The sequence below is a fragment of the Protopterus annectens genome, chromosome 9.part0, assembly GCF_019279795.1.
Source record: "Protopterus annectens isolate FY-2018-M chromosome 9.part0, PAN1.0, whole genome shotgun sequence".
NCBI classification, from domain to species: domain Eukaryota; kingdom Metazoa; phylum Chordata; order Ceratodontiformes; family Protopteridae; genus Protopterus; species Protopterus annectens.
In genome coordinates this window covers 1,350,807,106-1,350,823,199 of record NC_056743.1, presented here as the reverse complement: position 1 = coordinate 1,350,823,199, position 16,094 = coordinate 1,350,807,106, and the positions used below count along the sequence as shown (strand labels likewise).

At 41.3% G+C, this 16,094-nt stretch overlaps 1 protein-coding gene across 1 annotated transcript in view; it reads right to left on the bottom strand.

The window, feature by feature from the left end:
* The window catches only part of HTRA4 (HtrA serine peptidase 4), an 853,851-nt gene that overhangs the window by 132,135 nt on the left and 705,622 nt on the right, over positions 1-16,094 (bottom strand). Inside the window, exon 7 of the mRNA XM_044084333.1 lies at positions 13,306-13,363. Within this exon, the coding sequence (XP_043940268.1) occupies positions 13,306-13,363 (58 nt within the window). The remainder of the gene's footprint in view (positions 1-13,305; positions 13,364-16,094) is intronic.

Genomic DNA, 16,094 nt, shown 5'->3' with positions numbered 1-16,094 from the left:
TTTTTTTACTTTATATTACAATTTGACACCACAATGCTTTACTAATTCTGTCTTGCTTTGGAAGATAATGTACACATTCATTGATTAGTCTGTGAGCATTTTGTTGGTTATTATTCTGTTTATTAAAAAGGCATTTGTACTTGACATTTTTCACTTTTCACAGGGACTCTAGGTTTTAACAGCTAGGTGTATGAAGAGGATTTTCATTTAGCCCATTATTTTATTTGCCTTCCTGGAAAACTGACCTCTATATAACAACTTTAGGAGGTTGGGAATCATAAACAAAAACAGAGAACTGACCAGCTATTTTATCATGCAGCAAGTTTCTCATAACATGGAAAATCGAATCACCCAGTGCCACCCTGAAGAAAAAAAAAAAACACATGACAGGAATCTTTCCTGGCTGTATGAGGTGTCAAGGACTCTTGCAATTTGTCATAGAACTGTAGGAGGGATTTGCATTCTGTTAGCCACATATTGGGCACTGTATATTGACATGTACCACCAGAATAAGCCAGGTGATACTTACAGCCTTACTGCAACATGCTGGTCTCCCATTCAGTGCCAGCCTTTCCATCAGTCCTTTTCATTATTTAATACCTCAGATGGGGTAGGATTAGAGGATGGTAAGATTTTCTACTCTGCATCCACATACAAAATTGATTGATTTTCCTAGGATATCAGTTCATTTGTGTATGTTCTTGGAACAAGAACAAATTGTAGATTTTCCTTATATGCCTTCTACCTGATAAAACGGCATGGTTTCAGACAGGAATTCACCGACTTCCTCAACTATAAAAAATTGCTGTTACCCACAGTGAAACTATACAATGTTCTGTGGAAGTGTACCAAAGGGCTTTTGTTGATACAGGAAATTCGACAAAAACATATCAGTACTAACTCTGCCTAAAAGCAGTGTTGCATATCATGAGATATATTCAGCTTACAAATAACAGTATATATTTCCACTCAACAGCAATATATCATGATTTGAAACAGTATTCTTGGGCTAGAACTGATGTGATTTTTTTCACTGATGTAGCACTTTTTCATTCATAATTACCTTTTAAGGACTTAATCTTCCTCTTCATTTTTTTAATTAATCCTTTTGAGACACTGATACCAGTACACAATAGATACACAATAGGTACACATTAGGTACAGATGCCACAATACAGCAGTGTTTCAGCAACAGGCTTATGTGCTACAGTATCAAATATAGCGCAGAACAGTAGAAGGACTACAGTAAACTATGTGCCAAACAGATGTCTAAATACAACAGGCATGAAGGTACAGTGTAACCAACTAATAAAGAAATGACATAGTAGATAGTATCCTGGCAAAGATACACTACAAAAGAATAGTAAAATAGTCTGTCAATGCTGAAAAATAAACAGCAGAGTACAAAAGTAGTAGAAATGCCAAATCCAGTGTCACTGCTTGGTAGGTAGTTCTGCAAACTACCAGGGCATGCATACAAGACTAGCCAGGCACAGGTGAACACTTGACAGTGTGTTGTCCTTAATAAAAATAGAGTACAACTGTTAACAGCTAAGCTGAATCCAACTTTTCTACGTAACAAATACTGCCATAAAGTGCTGTTACAAACAACTAATTGCATCCTAGTACAGGTGAGTACCAGGATGTATAGCCCAGAGAAGAAGGTGATTCATTTCTATAAGGGTTTGGAGCAAAAGAGCAATTGGAAACTTGCACCCTTGCTGAAAGTGTATACACTGTGGTATTTTGTAGTACACTCTACAAAACCACTGCTAAGTGCAGCATTTCCCAGATGGTGTGGGATTCATGTTCATCATATTGATCATTACTGCAGTAGCCTAAGCTACATGGGTTGTATCCCGCATAGAATATAACACCTGGTCAGCTCTCAAAGGTTCAAGACACCCTTCCTGCACCCAAACCATTAGTCAGGTACCTATCAGAGGAAGAGTTATATAGACCAACTGCTTTAGGTATCAACTATGGTATACAGTATCCCCTAGATAACAGAACATGGATCACAGCCAAGTCAGGGCTACCCATTCAATGGCATAAAAACTGACTCTAGATGATTAGGTTACACTGACTAATGTCATCAAAAATGAGCATGGATATTTGATGGTGAGGTCCCATCCTACTCAAACCTATGCCAGGGACACATACTAACAGTGGGAGGGGTTTATGCTTCTCTGTTGCCCAGTGTGTGCCTGTGATAAACCCCAGCAGCACTGGGTCAATAAACTGTCAGCCAGTGCCCAGTTGCCCAGTCTGAGTTATCTGGGATAACTCTCTTGAGTGAAAGTTGGAAGTAAAAACAATCAATCTGCACTGGAGCGACCAAGAAAAAGAATGGTCCAATGAATGGCAGATGGCCATAGCAAAGTCACACATCAAGGATGAAGGTGAAGGGGATGCTGGAGTGAAGGCCAATGCCCTCCGATAACCCATTGCCACAAAGAGAGGTATCTCTATATATAATTATAATGGAGATGAGGATGATCCTCCTTACATTTCAGACTCTACAGGGGTTCCTTCCCCAGGATGCTTTTGTCATCCACTGTGACAAAATGTTGGTGGTTTGGCACTTTAATAAGTGGGGGGAGGGAAGATTCCCTCCATCCTCTGTGTTGAGTGGCCATAATGTTAAAAGAGTAAGATATGTTGATATGTCGCTTTCTGACAGCAATGCATGTTCTCAGTCAGACCAACTCTACAGCAGAAAAGCTAAAGTGATGTTTACTTATGCCTCGTGAGTTGTCCCTCAGTCAACCAGTAGTGGATGCCATCTTCTGTTACTTGGGAAAGCCCTGCTGTGAATTCTTTTATCTCCAACCAATGATAAACGCAGTAGCTGTTTCTCCCTCATTCTCCCAGAAAGGCAGACTTCCTAAGACAATATGGTCAGAAGTGGCCTTCAAGTCTTTTTTACTGCCCATATAATATGATTTCTAAAGAAATCCAAATAGAGCAAGGCAAAAGTAATTTCCTTAGTCCTGTGCTGGTTTCCTTTGTTGTGGCCTCACTATCTAAGAAACCTCTTCTCCTCAGACCCTTAATTAGTCTCATCCCATTTATCTGACAAGCCTCATCTGGACATCAAGTCCCTCAAACTAACTGCATAGTTTCTCCCATTGCTCTGATGGTAAGTGGCCCTGTTTACCCTCCTAGAGTTGTCCAGATCCTCAGTTGATCAAAATATGTCTGCCAGAGAAGTTTACAGAAGTAAATGACTAAAATTCTTGCTAAGGGCCATAAACCGGGGTTTCAACCATTTTTTGGCCCTAGGTCCCAAAATTCTTGTGGTTTTTGGCAGATATTTTTGATCAATATGTTAACTATTCCACAACGAATGTACATCTAGCAGATGCTTATAATTTTCATTAGAGTCTGGTCTCTTCTTTGCTGGCTTCTTTAAAAGTTAGGCCTTCTTAAGAGGTGCACTCCTTTTAAGGCCACCGCTCAAAGAACTCATTCCCCACTGGGATTTGAAATTAATTTTGGAGAAGCTAACACTGGCCCCCTTTGGCTTTCAGACTGTGTTATTTTCTGTTTCCCAAATATGATAAAATCCTACCAGATGTACCAAAAGCTCATTTTACTAGAGTTATAGCTACATCGTCATTTTTTTTCAAAGATTCTACTGATGATATTTGTGCAGCTGCAACACTAGCTTTTATGCATTATGCATTCCTTTATAAGGCAATATATGCTAGATGTGATCTCAAGATCCAAGTTGACCTTTGAAGCTAGCATTCTTTGTGGTATTCAGTCCTGATATCACCCAAGAAGAAAAGCTGAGGATCTGTCTTGCTGTTGAAGTTAATGGGCTTGATCACATAAGGATAATGTGTTCAGGTAATGTGTGGCAACTGCTTGCCTGAACTCATAGTCAAGTTTGAGTCTGAGATAAAGCCTGCACGAGTTACAAGATGTTAGAGGTCTTAGCTCTGACATAGTAGCTTTTGAGCACCTGGCACTCGAGCAGTTGAAGTAGAGCCATATGAGTGACCTTGCCTTTCACACACTAGGAACACAGTATGTCTGTTATTAATTTGTGATGTAATGTGATTTACTTGAACCTGCCTCTTACACAACTAAAACAAGAAGCATCCAACTTACTATGGTTTACTTCTATTGATATAACATGAGTGTTCTGCTTGACAAACATTCAAATTAGAAGGCGCCTGTGTACTGAAATAAGAAATGAAATATGAATAATCCTGCATATCACAAATCCAAGATAAATGGCACCTTCTTACTGTAAAATAGTGATTCCACATAAATAAGCCTGCCTGTTTTGTAGCTGAGGAAAACCTGTCTTGTGGAATGTCATGCTATTATTTTTCTATCATTAACCAGAGTCTGGGTGGGGGTGTTACATGCCTGCTGAGATCTAATGCTATCTTGCTGGCTATCATATATGAATGGTAATACTGTCTTCAGTGAATATGCAGAATTATATGTGTGATGTTGCTCTGTTTATCACACAGCAAAGATTCTCAGACAGGAAGCATTTTATAGGTGACAGTAGTGGAAATAAATATAAATGTTTGAGTGTAAAGTAATCACACAGCTACAACATGTAGGAATCTCAGACAGGAAGCACTTTGTAGATAGCAATAGTGGAAATAAATATAAATGTTCAAATATAAGTAACACAGAAGTAAATAGACAAATACAGTAAAGTCATTCTACCATGATCTAATAAGTAAGTGAGCTTGTCTGCTAATGAGCTTAAGCAGAATTCACCCATCTGTTGTAATCTAGTAATGCCATTCTGCCTGTCATATTTTAAATTGGGGACCCTGTCTATGAAATCCAGTAATGTGAATAACCATAACTATCCCAAATCTAAAGCAGAGTACAGCTAGCCTGTAACAAATGCAGCTATGCAGTAAGTCACTATTGTGAATAACCATAACTATCCCAAATCTAAAGCAGAGTACAGCTAGCCTGCAACAAATGCAGCTATGCAGTAAGTCACTATTGTGAATAACCATAACTATCCCAAATCTAAAGCAGAGTACAGCTAGCCTGTAACAAATGCAGCTATGCAGTAAGTCACTATTGTGAATAACCATAACTATCCCAAATCTAAAGCAGAGTACAGCTAGCCTGCAACAAATGCAGCTATGCAGTAAGTCACTATTGTGAATAACCATAGCTATCCCAAATCTAAAGCAGAGTACAGCTAGCCTGCAACAAATGCAGCTATGCAGTAAGTCACTATTGTGAATAACCATAACTATCCCAAATCTAAAGCAGAGTACAGCTAGCCTGTAACAAATGCAGCTATGCAGTAAGTCACTATTGTGAATAACCATAACTATCCCAAATCTAAAGCAGAGTACAGCTAGCCTGCAACAAATGCAGCTATGCAGTAAGTCACTATTGTGAATAACCATAGCTATCCCAAATCTAAAGCAGAGTACAGCTAGCCTGCAACAAATGCAGCTATGCAGTAAGTCACTATTGTGAATAACCATAACTATCCCAAATCTAAAGCAGAGTACAGCTAGCCTGTAACAAATGCAGCTATGCAGTAAGTCACTATTGTGAATAACCATAACTATCCCAAATCTAAAGCAGAGTACAGCTAGCCTGCAACAAATGCAGATATGCAGTAAGTCACTATTGTGAATAACCATAACTATCCCAAATCTAAAGCAGAGTACAGCTAGCCTGCAACAAATGCAGCTATGCAGTAAGTCACTATTGTGAATAACCATAACTATCCCAAATCTAAAGCAGAGTACAGCTAGCCTGCAACAAATGCAGCTATGCAGTAAGTCACTATTGTGAATAACCATAACTATCCCAAATCTAAAGCAGAGTACAGCTAGCCTGTAACAAATGCAGCTATGCAGTAAGTCACTATTGTGAATAACCATAACTATCCCAAATCTAAAGCAGAGTACAGCTAGCCTGTAACAAATGCAGCTATGCAGTAAGTCACTATTGTGAATAACCATAACTATCCCAAATCTAAAGCAGAGTACAGCTAGCCTGTAACAAATGCAGCTATGCAGTAAGTCACTATTGTGAATAACCATAACTATCCCAAATCTAAAGCAGAGTACAGCTAGCCTGCAACAAATGCAGCTATGCAGTAAGTCACTATTGTGAATAACCATAGCTATCCCAAATCTAAAGCAGAGTACAGCTAGCCTGCAACAGATGCAGCTATGCAGTAAGTCACTATTGTGAATAACCATAACTATCCCAAATCTAAAGCAGAGTACTGCTAGCCTGTAACAAATGCAGCTATGCAGTAAGTCACTATTGTGAATAACCATAACTATCCCAAATCTAAAGCAGAGTACAGCTAGCCTGCAACAAATGCAGCTATGCAGTAAGTCACTATTGTGAATAACCATAGCTATCCCAAATCTAAAGCAGAGTACAGCTAGCCTGTAACAAATGCAGCTATGCAGTAAGTCACTATTGTGAATAACCATAGCTATCCCAAATCTAAAGCAGCGTACAGCTAGCCTGCAACAAATGCAGCTATGCAGTAAGTCACTATTTTCTCCTTTCTTTGTGTTTTTATATTTCCTTTCTTGTAGTTTTCTGTAGCTAATTCTGTGCCTGTCTCCTGGGTCTACTCTCTGGCAAGGAGTCACTCACACCACACATACATATATAGACATGTAAGCTATTTATGGTTTGATTCCTTAATGATTTAGTAGTTGCTAAATTTCTTTTTGCAGGTCCCTGCTTCTAGTCCTATTATTTTTAAATTTCTGCTCCCTCCAACAAGAACGGCTGCTTGCTTATATGTTCCCTCCAGAAATCTGGCTCCCACATGAACTAAATGAGTCACAAAAGACCCTCTCAAAAATGTTCTTTTTGTTATCATGATCCTGCACAAGTCCTGTTATTTATCCTGCTTGTCCAGTTGTTTTTTTCTCCGTCTTTTGTGTGTACTCCATAAATCCTTCATATGAGCCACCAGGCACCCAAGTCTCCATACAAATATTTTTCTTCTTTAAACTATATTTCTTAGGCTACTCTCAGCACCACCACCCTCTTGTTTAACTTCAAATGAAGGCAGCATGGTCCCTAGTACACCCTTAATAACTACTCTGTTCCCAACCACTTACTTACTGACTTTCATCTGCACAGCTTTCCTGCTTTCCACTTAGAGCTCTACATTTCGAGTCTGGTGGGTTTACAAGGAAAGTACATTTTTGTACCTACCATAAATGTAGATGTTCGAGTGCTAATACAGCTGCAGTCATAACAGATGGGTTTTCCTGCCGTCAGGCGGGTCCTCGGTCGGCCGAATTCCAAAGTCTAGGTCCGGCGTCGGTTGTCATCGCTTCCTCCCTGACGTCAGTGCGACAGGGGTACAAAAGAACCAGCCAACGCCATTTTCTTCAGTTTTTCTTGCCCCAGATGTCAGGTGCCCCCAGAAGGAAGGCAATACATAAATTTATGTAATAATGCAATGCAATATAATCAAAAAACAGTAGTTGAAAGCAAATACACCATAAATGAATACCCCAATCAGGTTGTATGAGGAGGTGTTAGCCATTAGGCCTGTCCCAAGAGGGGAAGGAGGGAGGGAAACCTGGACTGCAGCTGTATTAGCACTCGAACATCTACATTTATGGTAGGTACAAAACTGTACTATGTTCATCGTGCATACAGCTGCAGTCATAACAGATGGGTAGAATCCCAAAGCTAAAAAAGGGGTGGTAGGCACTAGGTGGAACTAGGAGGAGCCAGGATGCCCTGCAAGACTGCATTGGCAAAGCCTGCTCTAGATTTGGAGTATAATGGTAGGTGATAGTGCTTGGAGAAGGTATGTACAGAACTCCAAGTGGCTGCTTCCAAAATATCCTTGGTAGGAACCCCCCTGAGGAAAGCTGCAGAGGTAGCTGTGGCCCTTGTGGAGTGAGATCTGATGCCTGCAGGTACAGTTTTACCATGAAAAGAGTAACAAAAGCGTATGCAGTGGGCTATCCATTTTGAGATTGTCTGTTTGGAAATTGGCTTCCCTTGAGCTCCGGTAGCATAGGACACAAAGAGTTGCTCTGATTTTCTGAAAGGCTTTGTTCTGTCCAAATAATAACGCAGCTGTCTGTGGATGTCCCAGGAATGTAGTAGTCTCTCCCCTTTGTTTTGAGGATTAGGGTAAAAGGTAGGTAAGTGGATAGCCTGATTCAAAGCTACCCTGGATACTACCTTTGGCATAAAGGACGGATTGGTTCGTAAGGAAACTCTGTCCTGATGGAAAATGATGAAAGGCTGCACAGCCATGAGGGCTTGTAGTTCCGATACCCTGCGAGCTGAGGTGATAGCCAGAAGGAAGGCTGTTTTCCAGGACAAATATTGCAGTTCTGTTGAGGCAGCTGGCTCAAAAGGAGGCAAGGTCAGTTTTCTAGAATGAAATTGAGGTCCCAAGCAGGCACTGGTTGTTTCCTTGGGGGTTTTATATTCTTAGCCCCTCTGAGGAACTGTCTTAAGAGGGGGTGAGAGAATAAAGGGGATCAGTGTTGTATTCTGCAGAAATGGCTGAGGCATGGATTTTGATGGAGGAGAATGAAAGTCCACTGCTTAGCATCTCAGCTAGGTACTGTAATATTTGAGGTAAATTCAGTATTCCAGGATTCTGACCCTTTTTCTCATTCCAGGCACAAAACCGTTTCCATTTTATGGAGTAAGCTTTTCTAGTAGAAGGCCTTCTGGCCTCCAAAATGACATCCTGCACCTCCTTGGAGAGTAGGGCCTGTTGTGAAGTTAAGGAATCTTCCATGCGGCCAGATTGAGTGTTTTCAGCTGACTGTGAAGAGTTTTGAAGTTGTGCTGAGTCAGAAGAAGAGGCATTAGAGGTAGGATCCATGGTGGGGAATCGTCAGGCTCCTCAGGAGTGGGTACCAGTGTTGTCTTGGCCAGTCTGGAGCAATGAGAATCATCTTTGGTCTGTCTGCTCTGGTTTTAATAGAACTTTGGGCAGCAGAGGAAGAGGTGGAAAGGCATAAACTGTCATTGTTGTCCAACTGAAAGAGAGTGCGTCCACTCTCCAGGCCTGTGGATGAAAGGTCCTTGAGCAGAATTTTGCCAATTGGTGATTTCTGTGGGAGGCAAAGAGATCTATGTCTGGCCTTCCCCATGCTTGAATTATCTCTGTAAAAACTTGAGGATGCAACTTCCATTCGTGTGGATCTGTCATATTTCTGCTTAGGTTGTCTGCCAGCATGTTTTCCTTGCCTGGCAAGTATTGTGCTTGAAGTTCGATTTGTAATTCCAGAGCCATGTTCCAGAGAGACATGGCCAGTCTGTATAGGGGGTATGAATGGGTTCCTCCCTGTTTGTTTATGTACCACATTACTGTGGTGTTGTCTGTCCTTATCAATAGCTGACCTGGATGCAGAAGGTTTTTGAAAGCTATAATAGCATGTATTACTGCTAGCATTTCCTTCTGATTGATGTGTAGGTGCTTTTCTTTTTGGGACCATTTGCCCTGAATGCACCGATTTGTCATGTGCGCCCTCCAGGCGTAGTCCGAGGCGTCTGCTGTGATGACTTGATTTGCTTGAGGCTTGCAGAATGGGAGACCTGTGTTTCTTTGGCATGCTTGAGCCCACCACAGAAATTCCTTTTGAAGACATGGAATCAGTGGTATTATTGTTTCCAAACTGTGGCTGTGTTGAGACCATAGGTTTTTCAGATACCATTGAAGTTTCCTCATATGCAGCTTTGCACATGGGATTAGTAGGATGCAAGATGCCATGAATCCCAGAGCCTGCAGGATTTTCCTTGCAGTCAGCCTGGTGAAATTTGCTAGTTTTCTGAAGTATTGAGTTAGTTGCCCCTGTTTCTCTGGCGTGAGGTAGGCCATCTGGGTGTTTGTGTCCAAGTTGACACCCAGGAAAATTATTGTTTGAGAGGGTATTAGCCTTGATTTCTTTTTGTTGACTGTGTATCCCAGAGAATTCAACAACATTATTACAAAAGCCAGATGTTTCAGAAGTATGTGCTTGCTGTCCACTTGGATCAGGCAGTCGTCCAAATATGGGTATATTTGTATCCCTTGAAGTCTGCAGTAGGCAATTACTGATGCCAGGCATTTCGTGAACACTCTGGGCGCAGTAGATAAGCCAAAGGGCAATGCAGAGAATTGATAATGGGTTGAACCTGCAAGAAATCTGAGGTATCTTCTGCAATCTTGTCTGATTGGGACATGCAGGTATGCCTCCTTGAGGTCCAATGTGACCAGCCAAGACTCCTTGCCCAGCATGGGAAGAAGCTGCTGTAATGTGAGCATCTTGAATTTTGGCACGAGTAAAAATGTGTTTAGGATGGATAGGTCCAAAATAGGTCTCCAATCTTTTCCCTTCCTTGGTACCAGGAATAGTCTGGAGTAAAACCTTGACCCTGTTCTTGTGCAGGTACCTCTTGAATAGCTTTCATGTCCATGAGATCTGAAATTTGTTTTTGTGCCTCTGCCCTTTGATTGTGTGGCAGGTTTGGCATGCCTCTCATTTTGGAAGGGTGTGAAAGTGGAATCTGTAGCCTCTGTCTATAATGTCCAGGATCCATTTGTCTTTTGTGACAATATGCCAATTTTTCGAAAATAATGCCAGTTTTCCGCCTAAAGGTGCTGCCATTTGAGCCTTGCTTGGCATGCAAAGGGGAAAGTCATTGGGACTGCTTTCTGAATGGCTGTGAACTATCCTCACCACCTCTTTGTGTAGGTGCTTGCCATTGTCTGCCTCTAAACGATCCTTGAGATTGCCCTCTGCCCCTCGGGTGCCTGTATCTACCTCTTTGGGGTCTGTCCGTGGCTGGAAAGGACCAATTTTTGGAAGGCCAATTTCTACTGAAACGTGGAGGTTGTACCTGTAGGAAATCTTTCACTGTTTGCATTGATTTTGCCTTTTCCTCCATTTTCTTTAATACCTCCTCAGCTTTAACACCAAACAATACATCTTTTTGCAGAGGGGCATCTAGTAATTTAGCTTTGACATGATCTGGTAAGGTTTGCTCTTTGAGCCAGGCATGTCTACGTATGACTGATCCTGTAACAGCAGCTCTACATGAGGCCTCTAAAGCATCAAAACCACATTGCAAGGTATATTTACCCACTTGTTCTGCACTATGTATCAAATCCTGCAACTCCTTCAAGTCTGGTTGTTCAGGTTGTGACATTTTGCTTCTCAACTGTGATAACAAAAACTGTTGGTACTTTAACATATGGAACTGACAGTTTAATGCCCTCATGGTTAAGGTGGCCGAGGTGTATACCTTTATCCCCCACCTTTCTAAAGCTCTGGAATCTCTCTCTGACGGTAATGGATTTTTAGCAGTGGAGGCCTTAATTCCCTTGGGGCCCTGTGAAATAGTTTCTGGGTCAGCCGCATGGCTTTTGTATAGGAATTGGTGTGAGTCAGGAACCCGGTAATACCGGTCAGGCTTGACTGGGGCTGGAGGTAAAGAGTCTGGGTTAAGGCAGGCCTCTGAATACACATCATCTAGAATGTCTAAGACAGGAGGTATAGCCAGAGGCCTGTGCTGAGGGAGCAAGAGAAAATCCCTAAGCCTTTTCTTGGAGTCTGAGTACTCTTGGCCTTCCCAGTGGAAGTGTTCCCTCAAGGTATGCAAGGTTTCCCCAAAAGAGTAATCCTCAGGGGGGGAGACAGAGGGAATGGACTCCTTTGCATCAGAATCTTCAAAAGGGGATTATGAATGTTCCTGAACATCAGAATGTTCTGAAATAATGGAGGCCTGGTCCGAGGAGGGGGATTCTTCCTCCACTCTGGGCCTTTTGTCCGGGGGGGGGTTGAGAACCCCTGATAAGAGTAATCAAATCCTCAGCCATTTTGAGCATCTGCTTTTTAGGCATGGGGCCTTGAGAAGGGCCCTGTGGAGCTTGTCTTTTAGTATGCATGGCTGCTTTAGATTTAGTGAAAGCCTTGATGGAAAAAGAAGAGGAAGGCCTGAAGACATCTTGAGAGGTGGCAGACCTGTCTAAACTCTGAGTTTCACCGCCAAGAGTGGCTTCGGTATCTGTAGTCGGGGTGTGGGCTGAAGAGCCTGTGACCTCGGGCACAGTAGACACCGCCAATGAAGTGTCGTCGGTAGTCAGGGGCTGCATAGGCGCCTCACTGAGAACCGGACCACCTGTAGTCGGCTTTGGCGTGGTGTCGGTAGAAGCCGCGGACCTTGTATGTCGGTCCTTATCTTTGCGTCTTTTACTCAAAACTGGAGTCGGTGTATCCGACGACATAATGTAATTAAATTTTTTGCCAAAATAGTGTTGGGCGAACTCCGCCCGACGCTTAATAGTGCGTCTGTTGAATGTAGCACAAAAACTACAGGCCGAGACGTCGTGGTCTGGGCCTAAGCAAGGAATGCAGAGGGAATGAAAATCCTTATGCGGTATTTGCTTCCCACATGAAATGCAATTATTAACTTTGTCTGACATCGGTCTGAGGCAAGAAAAGTTTCCCCAACGGGGTACTTAGCTTTCAAGAAGACTTCAGTTGAAAAATATTCGTAATCTCAGGAGCTGGAAGACCGGCACTTGCGAACTGCTTCTGCTTTGGGCACCGCGCGGCAAGAAAGACTGAAGAAAATGGCGTCGGCTGGTTCTTTTGTACCCCTGTCGCACTGACGTCAGGGAGGAAGCGACGACAACCGACGCCGGACCTAGACTTTGGAATTCAGCCGACCGAGGACCCGCCTGATGGCAGGAAAACCCATCTGTTATGACTGCAGCCGTATGCACGATGAACATCTGCACCCACTGCACAATCCCTGCCTACAGCATATGCATGGTATTAAGTGTTTTTTTTTTTGTGCTGGAGTTTCTACTTATTTTGTGTACTGGTATGAGTAGACTTTTCACTGCAGCCCCGTGGAGAGGGCTTTAATAAAACTCTACAGCATCTCTTTAGTTACTTAATTAATAAATACTCTGTGCACCAAGTGTACCTAAGCCCCTCTGAGTTTTCAGGGATTCTAGCCTTCTAGGTTAAGGCTGATGAATCCAAATTCATACCAAGCTATACAGTTTAAATACTTTTGAAACATTAATTGGGAAGTATGGTTCAAAATGATGGACTACCAAAATGGCTGCCCTCTTAAAACACGAAATAGAAAAAATGGCATAAGTAACAAATAGAACAATCTGAAAAGCAGCTTTAATATCATCCCATGATGGTAGGCATGACATTTTTGTATTTAAATAAGGACACAATTCAGTTGTTTCATTTACCTGATATTGCACAAAGAGATACATTTAATAAATACAAGTGAGACTTTCTGAGTCATTAATGTTTAGCACAGTAAACCTACCTGGGAGAGAGATGAAGCATTCGAACGCCAATATACTTCTTCTTTGGGAAGTTCTTCCCTGTTAAGAATAAGTAAATGAATTTTATGTTTTAATGTTAACACTGAATGGATTCATTGATATTCTACATCTGACACTCAAAATAAAGTTAGCCTCAGCAAAGGTCATACTTTCTACAGCTCTCTAATGGGAAAATTCGCATCTACTTTATACCCTCAAAACACGAAAAACCCAAATATGAACCTCGTGACACATAAAGAGTGAACCACGGATACGTCGAACGTACTAAAGCGTGAAAATGTATACCACGAACCATCATAGTTGGCCAACCCACCACCCGCAACACACTACCTACCCAAACACAATAAAAAAACACATACATACACTAACCAAATCCCTACTTCTAACCCTAAATTAAAGCACCAAAATCCTACTGCTAACCCTACACTAACCACGCATACACAACTGTCTATGCACTACCCTTAACCCCCTCCCTAGCCCTAAGGTCCGTAACTACTGCACACTTCCCCTATGGAGCTATACCCAAACAAACTAAATATTCCACACACATACACTTAACAAAACCCTACACTAAACCTTACATACATTACCTACACAAAACCTTACATACACTATTACCTACACAAAACCTTACATACACTACCTACCTATGCACTTACCTTAACCCCTCCTTAACCCTAAGGTCCGTAACTATCGCACACTTACCTTACGGAGCTATACCACAGACGGGCCAACTATGTGATTTCGATATTTCCTCTTTCGCAGTTTCATTCATTCGACATATTTGCGGTTCGCTCCTTACGTATCGCACAATTCGGATTTGGGTTTTACTGCTTTCAAGAGCTTAAAGTAGACCCGTAAAATTCACGATCATTTATTTCTATTGTCTGTTACACTCACCTGTGAAGACTATGTGTAACGGAGCCTGGAACTTCAAATCTGTTTTCTATCATCATATTGACCATTTCTTCTTCTTCTTCTTCCACACTGACACATACACATACACACACTAGTCTGCCACAATGATCCTTTGCAGGTTTCAAAGAAAGCTCCTACAAAGCTTGCATCTCACCAGTAGTTTCATATCAGGACTCAGCGGTCACTGAATGATATGCAAACATTCCATCACCTCTTAGTAATTTTCACTGATGAGAATTAGCTGCACTCCTATGGTGATTAAAATCATGCTCTACTGTGATTATTAAGAGCTGTCAGATCACTATGAACAAAAAACAAACAGGAATTATAGTAATACACAAAAACTCTGCTGTAAACCATGAGTACCTTTTTTTTTAAATTAAAAAAATATATATATACTCTTTAAACCTAGTGCAGTTTTCCAGTCTAGCTAAAATGTGGACCCTTTTACAAAATGCTCTGGGCAATGTACAGTTTCCAAATGTCACAGATCCTTCGCATGAGACAACTGTCCATCATACTGGTTTTAGTACCCTGACAATGAAGAAAGGTAACATATCAAAGCACAATTGTGGTTACTTGTAACAAAGCAACCATCTCTATCTGTCCACTATAGCCTTATTTTCTTTTATCTCCCAAACCATTTCGTACTCATACACGTATGGTCAGTTCCAAGAACACTGCAACTGTATTTAACTGCAGAAGTCTAATTTATCTGATAACTTAATCATTCAGCTACTCTGACATATTATATGAATCAGTAGTTTATTTCTATATAATATTCATTTGGAGGAATATTGTGTTTATGCATGCTCTGCATGACAGCTAAACTGTATAATTAGTTTCATTTTTTTTAAATATCTGTAATTACCCCACTGACAAAGGGTCAGGTAGGACTTAAGAGATGCAGTATTTCAGTTATCACTGGAAAGAAGCAATTATAAGGTTTCCTACATTTCATGATCTTCATTTTTTACTGCAGTTTTGACCATGATGGACAGCACTTCGTGTATCCAGATTTACATGTTAAAATGCCCAAGAAATACATCATACAAGAAGGAGAGCTACATTTTAAGAGTGGGACAGAAGAAGATTTTGCAGATATGCATCTCTCTGAAATACATTTCTGGAGCACTCTATACGCATTTCAGCATCAGGCCATAATGACTATTTCTTAATACCTGCTCCCACATTCATTTTGCTATTTACAGCTACTTGTATTACAAAGCAAAGGGCTGCCATTGTGTATTCTGTCTGTAATATTTCTTTCACAGGTTGAGCTCATGGAGAAATATCTATGCATGATACACAAGAGTTACTTTAAAGGTTCTATGCCACACAAATGTAAATAGAAGGTAGCACTATAATATACATCAGTCAAGCAGTTTCAATACCTTGCAAACACTGAGTGCTGTAAAAGGATAACTGTTTTAAAGTCTGACAGCTGTTACTGTGAGTCTCAGAATAATGAGAGTGAATGACCAAAAATGCAGACTAACATATACTGCCAGAGATTGATATTTCTCTGAATATTCCCTTTTCCGCAAGGTAAGGTAAATCTCAAAGTCAGTATACATAAGTTTATATACATACAACTATTTCAAGCACGGGCAGTAATGCCAATATACCAAAAGAGATGTTTCCACAATAAGTGTCCAGGCTTTTCTTAAATTAGCTATACCATTGCTTGCTTTAATAGGTTCCCCCGTTCGATTCTCAGCTGGAGCACCTTCTGTGTGGAGTCTGCATGTCCTCCCCGTGGTCGAGTGGCATTCGAAAGACATGCATAGAATGGGCATGCCTTCGTTGAAGGTTGGGTGTCGAGCTGGCACCTCAGCACCTGTAAAAAAAA